The sequence below is a fragment of the Diorhabda sublineata genome, chromosome 7 (assembly GCF_026230105.1).
Source record: "Diorhabda sublineata isolate icDioSubl1.1 chromosome 7, icDioSubl1.1, whole genome shotgun sequence".
In the NCBI taxonomy this organism is placed as follows: Eukaryota; Metazoa; Arthropoda; class Insecta; order Coleoptera; family Chrysomelidae; genus Diorhabda; species Diorhabda sublineata.
Genome location: NC_079480.1, coordinates 4473387 through 4493136, shown reverse-complemented (window position 1 = coordinate 4493136; position 19750 = coordinate 4473387). Strand labels below are relative to the sequence as shown.

Genomic DNA, 19750 nt, shown 5'->3' with positions numbered 1-19750 from the left:
AATGTACAGTGACAGTGGATTCAAAACAATTTCGTGTTTTTTAATTTACCATTGCTTCTTGATGGAAAAAATAGTGTACAAGCTCAGCAATTGCTTCAAAAGGGTAATCCAGACTCTATTTCATTGAAAAGAACCATTTTTTATTGGTTTGCTGAACTTAAATGTGGTCGATGATGGTGAACGTTCTAGTCGTTCAATTTAGGTTATATCTAGTTGTAAATTGAAATTGCGTGAGATAGCTGAGGCCGTAAAGATATCAGAAGGTAGTGTGTTTAGAATTATGCATGACCGTTTGACCATGAGAAAGATTTTTTCAAAATGGGTGCCGCGTTTAGTCACAGCCGATCAAAAACAACGTGTTGATGATTCAAAACAGTGTTTGGCCATGTTTACATGTAATAAATCGGATTTTTTGCATCGATATGTGACAATGGATAAAACATGGATCCATTACTGCACTATGGAATCAAAATGCAGCCGATGAACCACGTTTGAAGCGTCCAAAGGCACAACAGTCTGCTGGGAAGGTTATGGCTTCAGTATTTTGGGATGTATATGGAATATTATTCATCTTTTATCTCCAAAAGGAAAAGGCAATCAATAGCGAATACTACATAGAGTTGTTGAATGCAAAAATGAAGGAAATATATCAAAGAAAAAAAGACAATGCACCGATTCACAAATCTATGGTAATGATTCAATTCAAATTACACTTCCAAATGCTTCCTTATCCACCGTATAGTTCAGATCTGGCCCCCAGTGACTACTGGCTATTCGCTGAAGCCTACGAATACGGTATCGAGAAATTAGAGAAGCGTTAGAATGATTTAGAATGATGGTATTGCTTATGAAGGAGATTAAATTGATGAATAAAATCAATTGGCAATAAAATGTGTTTTTCTTAGTTAGATATGTGTTAGTTATGGTTTATATCTGTTCAGGTAAAATTGATTCGCACCTATGCTTAACGGATAAATTATAAATTGATATTTCCATTTTGAAAATATTTATCACTTCCCTAAAAATATATTCTATTCTACTTTAGTTCAGCTGCCGCTTTATTACAAAAGGAATCGTCAACCATTATTCTAATGTTTATATAAGAGTATCCCTACTTAAATATAAAATTGCAAGGGACGTTTACAAAATAAATATTTACTTTTTGTATACTGCGAATCATATATTTGGTGGATGTAAGTGGGAGTTCTTGTAATCAACCCCTACGTTCAAATGTTACATGTTAATATACTTCCAGAAAATATTTAACTAAGTAAACGTCTGAACTTCCGAAAAACTCCACTGAAATTTTACCGGTGACGTCCGATATTTTTGAAATTCCCGCGACCTCGCAAGGTCGAAAATTAGTGGTAAATAAAACATTGTAATTTTAAAACATTTTTTGTGTTTTGGTTTTTTGAGTTAAAATTAAAAGAAATACTTTCAAAAATGTAAATAAGGTAGTGGTAGTCTGACATCAGTAGGCAACTCTAAACAACCTTTAGACGCCTCGTGTTTACGTGTTGTAACTAGTTAGGTTATATCTGCCGCGCTAAGCACATGTTGTTATAAGTTTTCCGCCAATTTCTGTCCGTTTTTCTGTAAGAATCAACGTGAACGCCGTACCCAATTAAGAGAATATTTATTAAGTGATGAAACTCTAAGTGTTGTTTTTACCCATTATGTTGTCTGGGTGTACTTTTGGTTAATATGGGCGACGATGTGGAATGTATTACCTTAAAACTGTTTTCTATTTCTTGTGTTTGCTTTAAATTTGCGATGGGGAAGATTTGCAAAAACCTGCGCAAGCATTGGTCTCAAGACCAACTTAGAACAAGCAGTAGCAGCTGTCAGAAGCTGAGAATCTCAAAGAAATTTATGTTCTAGATTCGAGGTACCAGGACCAAGATATTTAGTTCAAGGCTCCTCAGAAAAAAATCTAGACCGTCCATGCATATTAAATCAGGAACAGGAGAGAAATTTTGGGCAATGGATTAAGCGATACTCTCAAATTGGACTGCCTCTCACTCCCGAACTTGTGCGACATTACATGTTTCGATATTGTGATATCAACCACGTTCCCAATAACTTTAATAAAGAAAAACAGCTTGCTGGAAACGATTGCTTGCTTTGTTTTTAAAAAGAAATGGCGATTTGTCTGTTCGCAAGGCGCAGCCTATGAATCCTGCCCGTGCTCAGAAACTTAACAAGGCAGTGAATGACTACTTCACCAAGATAACCGAACTTATGACAACATTGAATATTAAGGATAAACCCCAAAATACCATATACCATGAACAATGCGTTCTGTCCGAGAAAGGAGTACGGCGGGTTCATATGGTTGCGCCTGGTCACGCCAAAAATGTAACAATCGTAGCATGTTGTAAAGCTATGGGCAACTTCATTCCACCCATGACATTGTTTCGAGGAAAACGTTTAAAACCAGAATTTTGCGATAATTTGCCTCACGGAACTATAGTAAAAATGGCACCTAAAGGCTCTATGACGACACAACTCTTCAATGACTTTCTAAGACATTAGACATCAGTATAAATCGAATGGGTCTATACTGCTTGTGTTTGATGGAGCTACAAGCCATTTAGATTTTACCATTGCTGAAACAGCAAAGTCTCTTGGTATCACTTTATTCTGTTTGCCTTCAAATGCAACGCACGAGCTCCAGCCATTGGATAAGGCTGTACTTCGCTCTTTTGAAGCAAACTGGGATCAGGAACTTTTGAGATACCTTGCCACAAAGAAGAAGAAGAGTAGGTTTAACATAATATTTTCCCGTGTTTGGCCCAAGTGTATGACGCCGGAAAATATTGTGAGGGGATTTAGAGCTACAGACCCTTGCCCCATGAAATAAATGAAAGTCTTCCGAGTTCAGACGATGAAAATGTCCTACTAGCGACTCCTACCGAAGGATAGAGTGTTGGAGAGACTAGGGTTATAAAGCGCAGCAGGTAACAAAAAACCTTTTCACGGAGGGACATGGCCAAAAAGCTAGGGAATATCCAACTTCGAAACTTTCAGTTCCATCAACTTCCAAACAACGAAGTTCGATCCCACAGTCCACGTGTAATCAAGTTACACAGGAGTCGTGGTTATGTGCAGCTTGTGAAACAGAAGACTAACTTGATATGCGAATGTGTTCAAAATGTTTTGCTTGGTAACACGAGGAATGCGTTGGTCTTGAGCCTAACGACGATGAAGATTTCCAAAGCTGTTGAATGTTTCCTTTTTATATTTTACTTTTTTTATGAATTAGAATTAATTTAATATTTTGTAAACTCATCTTAAATAAATTAAAACGTCATCAATATTCTTTAAGTTTGAAGATTTTTACTGTGGGCCATAATCCGACCAGAGGTGCAATATGGCCCAAATGTTATACAACGAAATATTGCATATAACTCTACTGTGAATCATTTTTTACTATGCTAAATTATATATAAATAGATTATCTACATACTGACATAGTTTTAATAAAAAAAAACATATTTAGGTGGGCCGTATTTGCCTCCACTACCTCAGTTATTAAATAATCCAATGTTTCGTCAATTGATGATTAATTTTTTATTTTTATCGAGAGGGAGGGAGGAATCAGAAGTGACTTGGACCTGCATCTTTATAAATTACTCTGGAGACGGCGAGTCCGGTGAAAAAATGTGGATCCATTCGATGCAATCATTGTAGATATAAAATTTTTGTATACTGGAAAGAATCATCGACCTCCAATGGAAGAGGATGAGGAAAATGACTAAATTTTTGCGGAATAAAATTGCTTTTCGTCTATTTCTATTGTTTTTATTGCTCTTTCGGAATCGGAAAATTCGTCGATGCTATCGAAACGGCCAGGTTAGGTTAGGTTAGATTATGTTAGGTTAGATTAGGTTAGGTTAGGTCCGGTGCGTTTACTATCGTATTTCTATTTTTCTTTCCTTTTTCGTGGCATGAATAGGTCTTTTTTGAGCGACGCCCGTTCGGAGGTATATTTCATTAGTCCTTATTCGATTGTGACCATTCCCTATCACTTTTATCTTCCAATTCCTCTTGTCGTTTTTCGGAAGTTTATCCAGTAAACTTCCTAATTGAACTTAATAGTTATACTTTCATAACTAAATCAAATTTTTCATCATTTAAAGTAAGTTATTCTCGGATTACTGAATGACAGCTTCTTTCCTTTCTGTTTGTATTTTTGTGGGCACTTATATCGTGATGGTAATCGTCAAACTAGTTTGGTTCAAATAGCAACATGTTTTTATCGCCACAGTTTTTTCAATTCTATTAACAGTGATAGTGCCCTAAATCGATCATGAGGGAAAAAAACTTATTTCGAAGCGTTTCCAAGTAGTCCCGGATAAAATGCTTGAGTATTGAGTATATGATAAAAGCAACTGGATTTACTTAAATATTAGATCCAAGGCAATGAGCTTAGACTTTTAATATGTAATCTTATGGAGGAAGAGAATTCAAACAAAAAGTATGTGCAAATTCAATGAAATCTATTGAGAATTGCCAAGAATTAATAATCCTAGCTTATTATCAGACATAACTTCCTTTTCCTGTATTTTCTTGCAGATTTCTTGCTCTTACTCTGCTTAGACCATCTTCCACATATTTTAACCGTTTTGTCCGCGATTTTTCTACCACCGTGCATCGTATGCTATATATTTTGTCCCTTCTCTCCATACATACCCCAACTATAACTCGCTGGGCTTCGATTTGTCTACTACATCTACGCCACTAAGTTCGTCAGTTATTTCTATATTATTTCTCATGTTATATTACCCATTATTGTTCTGATAATCTTTATATCCGTTTCTTTATCATTTCTTGTTAGTATCTATCATTCTTTCAGCAGAGTACATCATTACTAATCCAATAATCTTCAAAAACCTTCGGTTTTATAAGATAATGGTAATTGTTAACCAAATCTGATCCTAAACGGTTCTCTTGATTCTCGTAGTTGAATAATAAACAGTAATTCTTCCTCCCCTGATACCGAGAATTCCAAGTTACCTTCTATTAGGAATTCAAAGTCTCCTTTTATTTATAACCTAATGGCATGCGGTAAACTTAATCTTCTTCGATTTAATTGGTACACGTTTTAGGAAAAACCAACATACTTTTACGAACCCAAGTGAGATGTTTTGAATGTGCAAAGATCTCGAGCGCCTAGATCTTTGCGAAGTTACGCTGCTTCTAGGATATAGCACGCGCGATTTCTTTTCAGTTTTACGTTCTAGAAAATCGAAAAATCATCCGATTTCGATGAATTTTTTTTAAATCTTTGATTACGGCGGATTTATGAAAAAAAAATATCGGAAATATCTCACCTGGAGATATTATTTTTTTGTTAATCTACACAAAAAACGAATATTTTGTAAAAAAAAATTGATAAATGTTTGTTTATTCATTTTTTATCGTAACAGTCAATCCTAGTAAGATATCATTTTTTTGTGATGAAAATTTTAAATTTTTCAAAGTTAACTTTCAATATTGTACACTTAGGTACTTTAATAAAAAAGGTACAAACGATTATATGTGAGAAAAGGTCATAACAGATATTTTTATTATTTTTAACTGTAAAACCTTGATGAATCAACATTTTTGTATAATTTTTTTTTTCAATTTGTTTGTTTTTTTGTGTAAATTATGAAAAAAAATATAGCAACTTCATTTGATTATTTGGAAAAAAGTTATCAAAAATTATACGTGAATGAGTGATTTTTATGAACATTTAAAGCCCCGAAACCCATATAAGTTTTAATTTTTTTATTCCCATAATTTTTTTAGTAAATCCGCCGTAAAAACGAAGATTTTTAAAAAAAATTCATCGAAATCGGATGATTTTTCGATTTTCTAGATCCAAAAAACGAGATGACCGAAGTATCACTTTTTTTCAAAGTGGGTGTCGCGTTTACATATAGTCGATCAAAAACAACGTGTTGATGATTCAGAGCAGTGTTTGGCCATGTTTACATATAATAAATCGGATTTTTTGCATCGATGTGACAATGGATAAAACATGGATCCATTATTGCATTATGGAATCAAAATGCTGCCGATGAACCACGTTTCAAGCGTCCAAAGGCACAACAGTCTGCTGGGAAGGTTATGGCTTCAGTATTTTGAGATGTATATGCAATATTATTCATCTTTTATCTCCAAAAGGAAAAGGCAATCAATAGCGAATACTACATAGAGTTGTTGAATGCAAAAATGAAGGAAATATATCGAAGAAAAAAAAGACAATGCACCGATTCACAAATTGATGGTAATGATGGTTCAAATTACACTTCGAAATGCTTCCTTATCCACCGTATAGTTCAGATCTGATCCCCAGTGACAACTGGCTATTCGCTGACCTTAAAAAGTGCTTGCCGTTGAGAAAGTCGGTTCAAATGAAGAAGCCTACTTGCTGAAACTGAAGCCTGCGAATACGGTATCGAGAAGTTAGGGAAGCGTTGGAATGATGGGAATTTTTTTCGTAAATCCGCCGTAGAAACGAAGATTAAAAAAAATTCATCGAAATCGGATGATTTTTCGATTTTCTAGATCCAAAAAACGAGGTGATCGCGAAAGTTTTTCCACCTACTTACGTATAGAAAGTTTAAGTATTTATCGAACTTTGATTTTTGATTATTCATTATCTTCGACCCTAAAACTAGCGCCCGTAGTATACCTAATTCACAAAATTTTTATGGAGTTTTCATCTACTTTTTCATAATTTTACATAGACAAATGCGTCACAAAATAGATTCTTCGTGCTTAAAAGCCAGGTAAATACTTTGAAATATAATTTCGGGAATCGTTATTATATAATTTCTCAGACTTTTCTTTCTTCTCTTATTTTTCCACTCAAAAAACTCTACGAATGAAAGTTTAAAACAAACAAAAAAAATTAAAGTACACCGAGACTTCAACTACAACAGCAAAAAAAGTAAGCAAAAGAGAAACCCCAAACTCAAACATTAAACTTAGTTTCCAGATTGATGGGCAGCACAGCAACAGCAGCCAACATGGGTCACGGCCTTAACAGCGGCATGCCCGGGCTAGGAGCGTGCGCGGTATCCGATTCCAAACCGATGCAGTTTCCGTTGGCGCAACGCAGAAAAAGGCGGGTCCTTTTCACGCAGGCACAGGTAAGTTAAAACCACGCCTATTTTCGAGGTATTTTTGTTACTTTTTACCGTAGCTGGAATGAAGGGAACCGTGAAACTATGAAATAAATGAACGTAAACGTCGCGCGGCCATCAACCGACGGAATAGGGCGGTTTTGACTTTTGCTATCAAACCGGCGATCAAAAAATTTTATCAAATTTCATTATTTCAACAATATTTTTGAATTTTAAGTATGTGTATAATGGGATACGTGAATTTGTATAAATAGTGGAAATAATTTTTAAAATGGTAAGCTAATATCTTATATATTAGTTCTATTCCGACTAGAATTTTTTCCCGATTATTTAGAAACATCATAAGGTTAAAATAAGGTTATCTAACTCTATTAGGGCCACATTAGGATCGCATCAGAATAACTCTACTGAAAATAAATTGATTTTTCATCATGTCCATATCTCTTTACGGAAACTATAACCTGAATTCAAGTAGATCTTCTTCTTCTTCTTCTTTTTTGTGTTGTTAGGCTCAATCCTTAGATTATCCACCCAGGCTAAATTAAGGACAAAAATTTTTCATTTCTATTACTTTTTTGTGTGTTAATTCTTCCAAGATATTTATTTGTTAAGTATATAGATTCCAGATGTTGAATATTTGTTATTGAGTACCTACTTATCACAGATTTAACCACTCTCGCGGATTTTGCACTAAAGTTTAATATTAATAAACTATTTTTATGGTGAAATGAAAATATAAAAACTAAAGGTAAACCTCAGTAACCTATCAATTACGCTGTTTATGAGAATTAATAGTAATTAGCCTTTCTAGGGGAATAAACAATTTTTAATGTTCAAAACCATAGACAAATGAAACGATCCGTTAGCTCACGATCGCATTGTAGAAACGATTATAATATATGACTACGACCCGATTAACTCGATCAGTTTCTGAATGAACGGAGTTCGAGTGAGTTTCCGAACATTCAGATCTGATCGGTTTAGCCCAATCATAGTTTGCGAAAAGTTATTTAGGACAATTTCCGGAAACTTGTTAGATAAGTCATTTCTTCCCAAATATTTATGTCGTTAAATAATTCATTTCAAACCATTTCATTCGAACTTCCAATAAAATTCAGAGTATTCAATTAAAAATAAACTGAATAGAAATAACCCAATATAATTATTAACATTATCGTTTTTGATTTAATCAGTTTTTATATTGGAAGCGTTTGGATCCAGCGAACGTTCTCATTATCAAATTGTTTGGTTGTATGACATTACTACTGTCAAATGTCGTTGCTGTCATTAATAATTTTCATTTTTATTTGTGAGTTAATATATTTTGTTTTATTCATGAAACAATAGAAAACCGAGGAAATTTTATTCAAAAAAATGTTAAAAAAATACGAGAGTAATAAAATGATGAAACATTCGCAAGTTTGACCAATCCAAACCTTTTTCTATTGCTCTTTACAGCTTATGGTGATAAAAGACCGAAAACTTATATCAGTTCAGGTTCATTTATTTTGATTTTCGATTAATAAGTAGGATTTATTAGTCTCTCGTATATAAAAATAGACTATAGCGATGTGTGTAATTTTTCACTATTATATGGAGGGTTCAGGATACAAGTGAACCAAGTCCACTTTAACTAATTTTGAGCTATAGAAGTTAGAAGTTAAAGCTTCATAACAAAATTATCTGTTAAGATTGTTATAAATCCAGTTTAAGAAGTTCAAGGAGTTACTTAGACATTTACACAAGTTTTATTGACCAAATTTCAGGTTATAACCTGAAATAATCCAAAATAGTGGATTTAGCTCAAATGTATTCTGAAAACGAACCAACACTTTATTTTTACATCTGCTTTGAGATCAGATTGGGAATATTTAAAGAAAATTTTATTCCTTATTTGAAAATAAGTTAAAAAATGAAAAAACTTATCATATGGGTCATTTCCTTCAGTTGCTCGTTATCCTGGGTTTAACGATTTCTCTGCCTGGAAGGTTTCTGAAGTATCCATGATAAAAAAGGAGTATCTAAGGGAGTAGGGACAACTTGTCACCTTTTTTTTTCAGAGTAATATTTTCAGGTCTTTTTCGAGATGTTCAAAGTTAGAAACAAGGAAAATAAAACGGAAAAATTCATTTATTTGTATTTGGAAAAGTCCTCCTTGTTCAAACCTCAGCCACCACCTCTTGACTCAAATGATTTTCCTACTTATTCCTCTTTGTGATTAAATCTTTGAAGGGTTTTGTGTTCAAAAACTCTTCTAGTTGTATCTTTACAATTCCAAACTGAGACTTTTTCACTTTTGTAGTTTTAATGATGTTTTTTTTTACCAGACATATTTTGGAGGTCTCATATTTATATTTTTTGTTTGTTCTCTCTATTATACCGATTTCAGTATTGTTAGGTAGAAATGAATGTCCTGGTATTATAAATTTCATATCAATTGTTTCTACATCCAATAAAGGGCATTGAACAAGTTTCAGTAGAGTAAGACTAGTTGTGTTTGATGTTTGATTGTCCTGGCATGAAACTAGATCTTCAGAACCTTTTCCACCCAAACGTACACATATACTTAGGCAGTGAACAATGAATACCAAAGTTGTAGACATAAAGATTTTCCTTAAAGTAGACTACTGAAGTTGGGAGTTTGAAGAAAGGAAATGCCTTATGAAGATCGAAGATGCAAACATATTTTTTATTCTGCGAGCTTTCCGCGGCACATTTTTTCAGTTCTGCGCTCATATTAAGTACAATTCTCTTTCTGCCTTTAAGTCGGCTGTCATTTTCTCATCAGTTTCAGCACTGATTTTTCAAAATAACTTGCTGCAACAAAGTTCACCTTGGAGACAAAAACGATCTGTCATTAAGCAACAGAGTTTGCTGCTATCTAGTGGATAATATCAGAACTAGGACTTGATGGATCATTATTATACTAAAATTTTACATAGTTAGAGTATGTGTTGGAAATGAGGACATTGACAAATCTATACGAAACACGTGTTCATAAAGATGTTTTACCATTTTGAGACACCTCGACAAACCTAGTTATCGAACGTCAGAACTGACGGTTATATTTATGAGAAACATTAATTTTTCAGGTATACGAATTAGAAAGAAGATTCAAACAACAAAAGTACCTGTCAGCACCTGAAAGAGAACACTTAGCATCTCTAATACACCTAACTCCGACGCAAGTAAGTTATAGAAATAAATTAATTGATGTGTATTAGTGATAACTGTCCGCCATGAAATTAGTACTTGTCGCCATTAACTATTTTGTAACCGTTTCATAAACATATAATAAACCAAGGTTACTAGAATAATAGAAGGTTTGTGACAATAACAAGATGTGCAGTAGACAAGTGACGTCACCGGTTCTTCACAGCTGTGATTTCGTTAGTTAGAAATATATTCGTTTGTATAGCCAGATCAGCAAGCGAGATAACACACATCCTCATAACTCGTACGTAATGTTAGTGAGGTTCTGTTTGACATAAAAATATAAACAAAGCAAAAATGTAAACATAATGACGTAGTTGGTGTTCTAACAGCTGATCGTTGCGCATGTCACAAACTTTTTATTATTCTAATAACCTTGTAATAAACCATTTCGCTCTACTTAGATTTATGTCAGGTTTTAAGAATGCCACTCACATAAATGGTGTTCAAATAATATTATTAGAAATATACCTTTTTTAAAAAAGTGAAAACCGTGAGGTTGATTAACAAATTAAATCACCAACTTTGTGTGTTTGTTTACCTACATAACTAACTTTGTTCGTCTTGGTAATGGTCAATGGGATTACAGATTGTACAGAGTGTTTCAAAAAAAGATTACCTCTACGATAGATAAAAAGCTGGAGTTTGCTTAGTAAAACATGTCTTGCAATTTTGTCGAAACCACTGGTAACATTATGATGAAATTTGATTTGTTTTCATATCTAATAGTTAAACGTTTCGTTCTAAGTAACTACTATTGAACATAACTTCTTTTAGGTTAGATTTATTAATAAAAACTTCAAGTGAACTTAAGTATCATTCAATTTTACTTGGTAAAGATATTGAGTGCACCGAGTGTTCAGATAAAGTAATGATAGTTATTAATTAAACAAAAAATGACATGAAGAAAACTAAAATGAAGACTAAGTATCAAGAATCCATTAATCTTTTAAATGTTTAGATTTTTTCCAAGATACGACCAAACTGTGAAGTCCAAAGTATTAGCACAAAAAAATCTTTCAATAATGTGAATACATTTTTTTTCTAAAACGGCCTTTTCCTTGAATTCAAATGGAACACCTACCAAAAAGTAGGTAAACCCCAAATACTTTCAAGTTTTCTACCTCGTGGAGGTGGAATCACGTTTTCATTTAGCTAAATAACTTTAGCTTACCGTAAGTCCAGAAAACTCAAAGAAGTCAACAGCATTGTTTTCGTCAATAGTTCAAATTCCAACAAAAACGCGATACTCTTATAGAAAATTAACAAAATGCCGATGGCCGTTCATAGATCAAATATACGAAAGATTATAAAAGTCACAGGCATCTTACGTAGCTTAATAGTTTGAATGTTGACCAATCATAAGACAACCGAGACCAAACAGCATTCAAAACAGTGGATATCTTACGGTGACGTGACAATTCGACGGTGAATTTGTTGTCCAATAAAACCACGGTCAACGTTTTTGGCGATTTCTTGGATAATATAATCAATTTTGGACATTGTTTCAACTTATTGAGTCGAGGAATTGGTTAAAAAACGACCGTCGCTGCAGTTCGTTGTCGTTGTTTAAAATACGAATAACTGTGGTTAATAAGTCTATTTCTAATTGTGACTAGGAAATAATAGGAAAATGGCAAAATGCTTTAAAATAACCAGAGATACTTTGGCCGGTTTTTTTTACTTCATAATAAAGTCCCTACTAACTATTATTTACCGAATAACCAAAAATTCGGTTTCTTCACCTTCTGATAAATTAAACCTCCGAATAAATCGAGTTATTTGTCAAGTTATTAGACAGTCCCAACTGTCAATTAAAGAATTTAGTGAAAACTTAACCTAAAATATTATACATCAAAAGTGGTTTGTTTATTTATTATATTTGATTAGATCATACAAATAATTAAATATTTAATATGGATTTTTTCCAAGATTTAGAAGATGTGATTGGTGAGGAATTGACTGAGGAAATACAGCAAAATTCAGAAGAACGATCGGATTCCGTTCGTTATAAAATAGATCATTACAATTGTTGGTCCGATGATGGAATTTTCTTCTTTTTCGTTTCCAATCAATTATTTTCAATATAAACTTTCTCCAACTAGCGACTACATCAACATAACCTTAACAAAACACGTGCAAATTTAATTAAGCAGAGATCGTTGTGACAAACCCAGATCATAGGAAACCGTCAATAGAAGAACGTTTTTTCGCTTAAATTTCTATCCTTATTACTATATAGACATCTTTTTTATTATATAAGTCATCAATTATTTATTTATTTCATAGCTGTATCGCCACCTATGTACGAGTCAATTAAAAGTTAGTATTAATTGGCTCAACAGGCATGGGGAGTTGAGGCCAGTGTTTTGTAACTCAAGAAGAAGATTCTAATGCAGCAGCTGTTGTTAACATGTTTAATAAATACCCGTGGTGTAACATTTACAAATTAGTAGACAGTAGACTATTTGTTTAGTACATAATAATGTGGCAGATACATATTAGTTAGTTCGGATTTAAACAAACTAGAGTGAAGAAACGGTAATATTTATTCGACAATTAAAAGTTCCTACTAAAGTTATGTGGCTAATAATTATTTGGCATTTTATTAGAACGTGAAGAAACCGGATTTTCGTCTCTCAGGATCACGTTTTACCGATTTTTTGTAAAATAAAAAGGTTTTTTATCAAATGCATGAATTTGCTTACGATATACGTACATACGAAAGGTTTCTTATAATTTTCTACCTATTAGAAATAACGAACAAAATTTACGTAATTCTGTAATTATAAAATGTTACTTATAAAACTTATAAAACAAAGTTTAATATATCGTACCCGGTATATTCGTGTAAAAGAACCAGTTCACATCGATCCTGATAAAATTATCTTTATTTTTATAGCCTAGAAACTCGAGAGATCGTTATTTGGTGTTGTCAGATAGTTGTGGGTGCGATGTGTATACGCACGACCGATCTCTTTTATACCCTTATAACAACAAGTGCCAATGCTTTTGTTGAAAAACAGCCCTATAGCCCCGAGGTCTTCTATCTTTTACAGATCAGATCCTTAATTGGAAAAGAATTCTTCGCTATTCATTCCCTTCTGTTTGATTTCGGTGTGTTTTGTGTTTGTTCATCAAACTTATATATATCGGAACGTCGTCGTTAAAATTATTATTTTCGTACTGGAGCGCTTGAATTTTTTAAAACCCAGTTGTGGGGTATTTTTTTTAAATACCCGGGCAACGTCAAATAGTACGGCAGCTAGAGGGGGGTTCCGTAGCTGTTTCATACTCCCCTCAGTTTCAAAACGTTTTTTGATGCTCAGAATCGATTTTTCAACGATGCCGATGCCAAATCTGGTCGAGTAATTTGTTATCAACAATTTAATTACTTATAAAGTTATAACTCTTAAACAAAGAGAGATATGAAAAAAGTTTCAATTAAAAAAAATGTTTTAAAAAGAGCTACAAGAAAAATCGCTACAGTTTTTTGCAAAAAATCAATATTCAAAAAGTTGTCGTCAATATAATGAAAAACTATTGTAAAATTGACGTTTTTTCTCACTTTATCGGTCATTACTTGGTTCCTACATGACGTAGAACATTCAAAGCAGTTCATTCTAAACGTTGAGCTTCACTTTAGGCTCGATCACGCATGCATAACTAAGGGTCGAAAACATAATTGGAAGTGGGCAAAATCTTCGTATCGATTGGCACTTTAAGCTGCATCTAGTTTTTTAAAAATTTTATGGCCTTAAAACACTTAGAACTTATAAACAAATTACGGTGCTTTTCTTCACGAAAATTTGTACAATTAAATTTCTTCAACTTTTTAAAAGATAATATTTGAAAGATCTACCACATCTCATTTTGAAGCTTAAACTTTAACGTTTAAAGTTATCTGCTAAAAATCATTCTACGTCAGATAGGAACCAAGTAATGACCGATAAAGTGAGAAAAAACGTCAATTTTGCAAATATTTTGTATTATATGGACAATAACTATTTAAATATTGATTTTTTGCTAAAACCTGTACAGATCTCTTTTTTGTAGATCTTTCGGAAACAAATCTTTTTTAATTGAAACTTTTTTTCATATCTCTCTTTGCTTAAGAATTATTTGTAATTGTTTATAACAAATTCCTATACCAGATTTGCGTCGGCACCCTCGAAAAAATCGATTCTACGTACCAAAAAACATATCAAAACGCTCTAAAACTGAGGAGCGTATGAACGGCTACAGAACTGCCATACTACAATATAAATAAAACTTTTCTTTATCTACGAGTTGCTTTATCAATAAAAAAACTTTCTTTTGAAAGACAATACTTCTAACTGTGAATCGTTTAGCTTCTGTACTTTGCATTGGGCTCATTCGTTATTTTTTAAATCTTTTTACTCCCAAACTTTTGACGTTTGTCTATACATCATAACCTAAAAGACCACTATAAAATATTACAAATTCCATACAGTTTCCTCTTTTTGAAAATTTCAAATTGCAAAGAATTTCAACGCGGAAACACTGCAATTATTAACTAATTGATTCTCAGGCGAAGTATTCGAAAGCTCGGAATATATTAGGGTTAGTACACTTTGGTATTTCTTTGCCACGTTCCCAATAAGAAACCGATCATAATCTAGCTAGAAGCCACTAGGTATTCGAGATCTGCTTGATTCAATGTCCCGAGAAAGATTGTGTCCTAATCTCCTGATCCCAAAACGTCTCCCCTGGATTCGTGTATGTTAACAATAGGAGGGTTTGTCATGAAACACTATGGACTGTAGCAGATATTTGGCTTTAATAAGTCGAAGGATTATTGTTTTATTCAGGAAGTTGTTCGGAATAACTGTGGAAAAATAAAAAATGTTGTTAATGAAAGTGTATTTTTAACATAGCGTGGTCGCCCCATATTGTTTGCCTTCTTCTCTCATGCACTTCCTTATCGAATGCTTCGTGAGGGTGCGCACCTTCTCTTCTGGTTTTCAGTTTCTCTGTTCCAATGGTGTCGAACCTATTGTTTCGTATCTACAGATTCAGGTACTTGTCATTAGTAGCAGCCCTTTTCGAAATGCTGGTTAAAGGATTATATTGGTTAAGTTAGTCATTTTACATCTGTCCTTTCTTCTACTTTTTCTCTTTCTTTTTCTCTTTTCGTTTTTTTCCTATTTCTTTTCCTTTTCCTTTTCCTTTTCCTTTTCCTTTTCCTTTTCCTTTTCCTTTTCCTTTTCCTTTTCCTTTTCCTTTTCCTTTTACTTTTCCTTTTCCTTTTCCTTTTCCTTTTCCTTTTCCTTTTCCTTTTCCTTTTCCTTTTCCTTTTCCTTTTCCTTTTCCTTTTCCTTTTCCTTTTCCTTTTCCTTTTCCTTTTCCTTTTCCTTTTCCTTTTCCTTTTCCTTTTCCTTTTCCTTTTCCTTTTCCTTTTCCTTTTCCTTTTCCTTTTCCTTTTCCTTTTCTTCTTCCTTTTCTTTTTCTTTTTTAGTTTAGTTTAAGTCTACATTTCAAAAGGGTATTATGCATGTATTTTTCACTGAGTATTTTGTTCCTCCAAAGTACACACTAATCATTAGATTTGGTAACTACAGAGTTAAAATCAATATTTTTTCCTTCGTATCTACGAATCGAAAATCCATACATCAATCATCTCATATTAAAAAATAGAGTAAACAATAAAGTGCAAGTTTGCATTATTAATATCCAAACCCGTATAAAGTGTACACAATAGACAATACGATTGTTATGAGAAATATTTTGCCAAGCGATTGCCTTTCACATGGGGATATTTAATCCTCGAGAAGACGGTGGTTAATTACCATAAGCTCAGTTTAATAATGATTTAACCCCAATATTGTACGATCTAATGAGTCCCGGTAATTCGGACTTTACCGTGGATTTATATGGAACACAATAGAGGGTGTTGTTATTGCTATACAAAGACCTGTGTTTATTCTAGAAGAGACGTTACGGCAGTCGTACAAATATTAGTTTTTCATTATATAAATAATATTTACAGATATTGGCAAATTTATTGGCACGTAAGGTAGGAATCGTGAAAAAATTTCAATGATGTTTCCAAAAAAACTATCTAATAAGAAGTTTAGTCAACTTTGTCGAATTTTCATTGATTCTATCGGCTTACTTACTGATTTTTTCTATGTAAAAAGCAAGTACAACAGGGTAAACTCTTTCACACTCAAGTGGTGCCTGTGGATATTGATCATGAACTTCTGTAGGTTGTACTGCTCAGAAAAGACGTGCCTTGACAGCTGATTCCATAGGGTTTCAGTTCTCTGGGGTTGGGGACGTGGGGTTGGAAGTAGAAGCGAATATTTACCTATTTAGTTACCTATTAGTTTTGCGTCGTTGTCATTAAGGGTTCCACAACTATTTGTCTTTTCCAATTATAAGTTCAGACCTCTTTGCGGACGACCATTTCACTCGTTCTTCTTAGCTCCGACCAGCTGCCCGCCGAAATTGATTACCAAGATTACCATGGAGATCCATTGTCGCTATTTATAATAATTGACTCACTTGAATAATTTCTGCGATAACTTTCACTACGACTATTTATTAAAAATAACTAACTGCATTACATAAACTTATTTATAGACCACAAATACTACAAAGCCTTCGAGCAAAAAGAAACACAAAAAATAAATAAAGAGACTTTTCTAGAAATACTGTTAATAAACCGCCCGCTATAATAAAAAGTTCTATAAGAAAACATCAAATGCGCTTCCGGTATTTAGAAAAAATGTGAAAGACGCCGCGAGAATTCGCCGAATTTTAAAATTCCATTGTAGCAGGACAGGGCCGGCATAAGGACCCAATTCGCGAACAATATAAAGTACTGCGACGGGCAGGCCATGTAGTACGAATGGATTATCAGAGAATGCCAAAAAAGGACTCAAATTCAATTTTAAGGGCGTAGACTAGCTGGAAGAGCTTGGAAAAAGCGACAACACGATACATTTAGTCTTATTAGGATATGTGGATAGTTCTGAACATGTTAAATTGGGATTAGGGAGGTTAAAGCCTGCAGTGGGTGTAAAGTAAATCAAAATGGAAAAAAAATTTATCAAAAAACGGTAAAAATCTGGTTTATAAATTGTTAAAATCGAGTCTTACCACCAAGTTGACAAATGTTTCAATTTTCTTATTATTTTGATTACTTATACTTAAACAGTCTTTGAAATGATTATTTTTGTTTTAAAATAATAATGAACAAAACTCGAGTGGGTGCGCACATTTTAAAATACGGTTAGCATTAATTTAATCATGACTGGTTGTAATTAAATTGTGATTAATTGGAAATGCGGGGTGAAGCGTAAATTTGAAAGGGGTTTGCGCTTGTCGTGAATTCTTCCATTTAATAAATTATAATTCATTACAAAGAATCTTCTAATGAAAACATGTTGAGGTCAAAGCAAAGTCACGGCATTTTACGTGAGAGCAATAAAAATTTGGATGAATTTTAAAAATCCTTTTTGTATAATGTTGTTAGAAAATTTCTATAGTTGTTGATGAACATAAATACATCATAATTATAGCAGCTAGGATGAAGAAAAAATTTTGAAATCTATATCCATTCTTAGACGTCTTTTGAACCACCGTGATTGAATTTTTTCAGCATGTGTTTGCATCAAGCTTTTTTTTGAGCAATTGTCAAATTATGCGGCATCCAACGCGAACAAATCATTTTGACAGCCAAATATTCATGCAATATTGGATGTGTGTGAGTGGAACTAAAGCCCAAATATGCCTCAATCTCATAATATGTCACATGACAATCTGGTGATATCAGTTCACGCGAAGCATCGATGTTTTTTGGAAAAACAGCCGATTTTGGACGACCTTCACGATATCCATCCTGTAGTTAAGTGTGACCACAATTGAATTCAGAAATTTAGTAAAACACGGTGGTTCAAGATGGTGCTTGGACAGAAACAGAGTTAAATATGGCGAATACATATACAGCGTGTCCCAATAAAATCAAACAAATTATTTGGGTCCACGTAAAGGTTTTCGTAAAAACCAAACTTCTATTCATAAATAAAAGATTTTTATCTGATTCAATTGTATCGCTGTGTATTTGGACAGAAGTAGAATTTAATATACAGCTTGTCCCATTAAAATCAAACAAATTATTTGGGTACACGTAAAGGTTTTCGAAAAAACCAAACTTCTATTCATAAATCAAAGATTTTTATTTGATTTAATTGTAGCGCTGTACATTTGGACAGAAATAGAATATAATATGCCGAAATATACAGCCTGTCCCATTAAAATCAAACAAATCATTTGGGTACACGTAAAGGTTTTCGTAAAAACCAAACTTCTATTCATAAATCAAAGATTTTTTATTTGATTTAATTGAATAGAATTTAAAATGGCGAAATATACAGCTTGTCCCATTAAAATCAAACAAATCATTTATATAGACGTGAAGGTTTTTAAATTAACCAAATTCCTATTCATAAATCAAAGATTTTTATTTGATTTAATAGTAACGCCGTACATTTGGACAGAAATAGAATTTAATTTGGCGAAATATACAGCTTGTCCCATTAAAATCAAACAAATCATTTGGGTAGACGTGAAGGTTTTTAAAATAACCAAATTCCTATTCATAAATTAAAGATTTTCATTTGATTTAATAATAACGCCGTACATTTGGACAGAAATAGAATTTAATATGGCGAAATATACAGCTTGTCCCATTAATATCAAACAAATCATTTGGGTAGACGTGAAGGTTTTTAAAATAACCAAATTCCTATTCATAAATTAAAGATTTTCATTTGATTTAATAATAACGCCGTACATTTGGACAGAAATAGAATTTAATTTGGCGAAATATACAGCTTGTCCCATTAAAAACAAACAAATCATTTGGGTAGACGTGAAGGTTTTTAAAATAACCAAATTCCTATTCATAAATCAAAGATTTTTTATTTGATTTAATAGTAACGCCGTACATTTGGACAGAAATAGAATTTAATTTGGCGAAATATACAGCTTGTCCCATTAAAATCAAACAAATCATTTGGGTAGACGTGAAGGTTTTTAAAATAACCAAATTCCTATTCATAAATTAAAGATTTTCATTTGATTTAATAATAACGCCGTACATTTGGACAGAAATAGAATTTAATTTGGCGAAATATACAGCTTGTCCCATTAAAAACAAACAAATCATTTGGGTAGACGTGAAGGTTTTTAAAATAACCAAATTCCTATTCATAAATCAAAGATTTTTTATTTGATTTAATAGTAACGCCGTACATTTGGACAGAAATAGAATTTAATATGGCGAAATATACAGCTTGTCCCATTAATATCAAACAAATCATTTGGGTAGACGTGAAGGTTTTTAAAATAACCAAATTCCTATTCAT

At 33.0% G+C, this 19750-nt stretch overlaps 1 protein-coding gene across 1 annotated transcript in view; it reads left to right on the top strand.

Moving 5' to 3' along the window:
• LOC130446794 (homeobox protein Nkx-2.1-like) overlaps positions 1–19750 on the top strand; it is an 82427-nt gene that overhangs the window by 19349 nt on the left and 43328 nt on the right. The window contains exons 4-5 of the mRNA XM_056783262.1: positions 6988–7148; positions 10235–10330. Coding sequence (XP_056639240.1) covers positions 6988–7148; positions 10235–10330 — 257 coding nt within the window. The remainder of the gene's footprint in view (positions 1–6987; positions 7149–10234; positions 10331–19750) is intronic.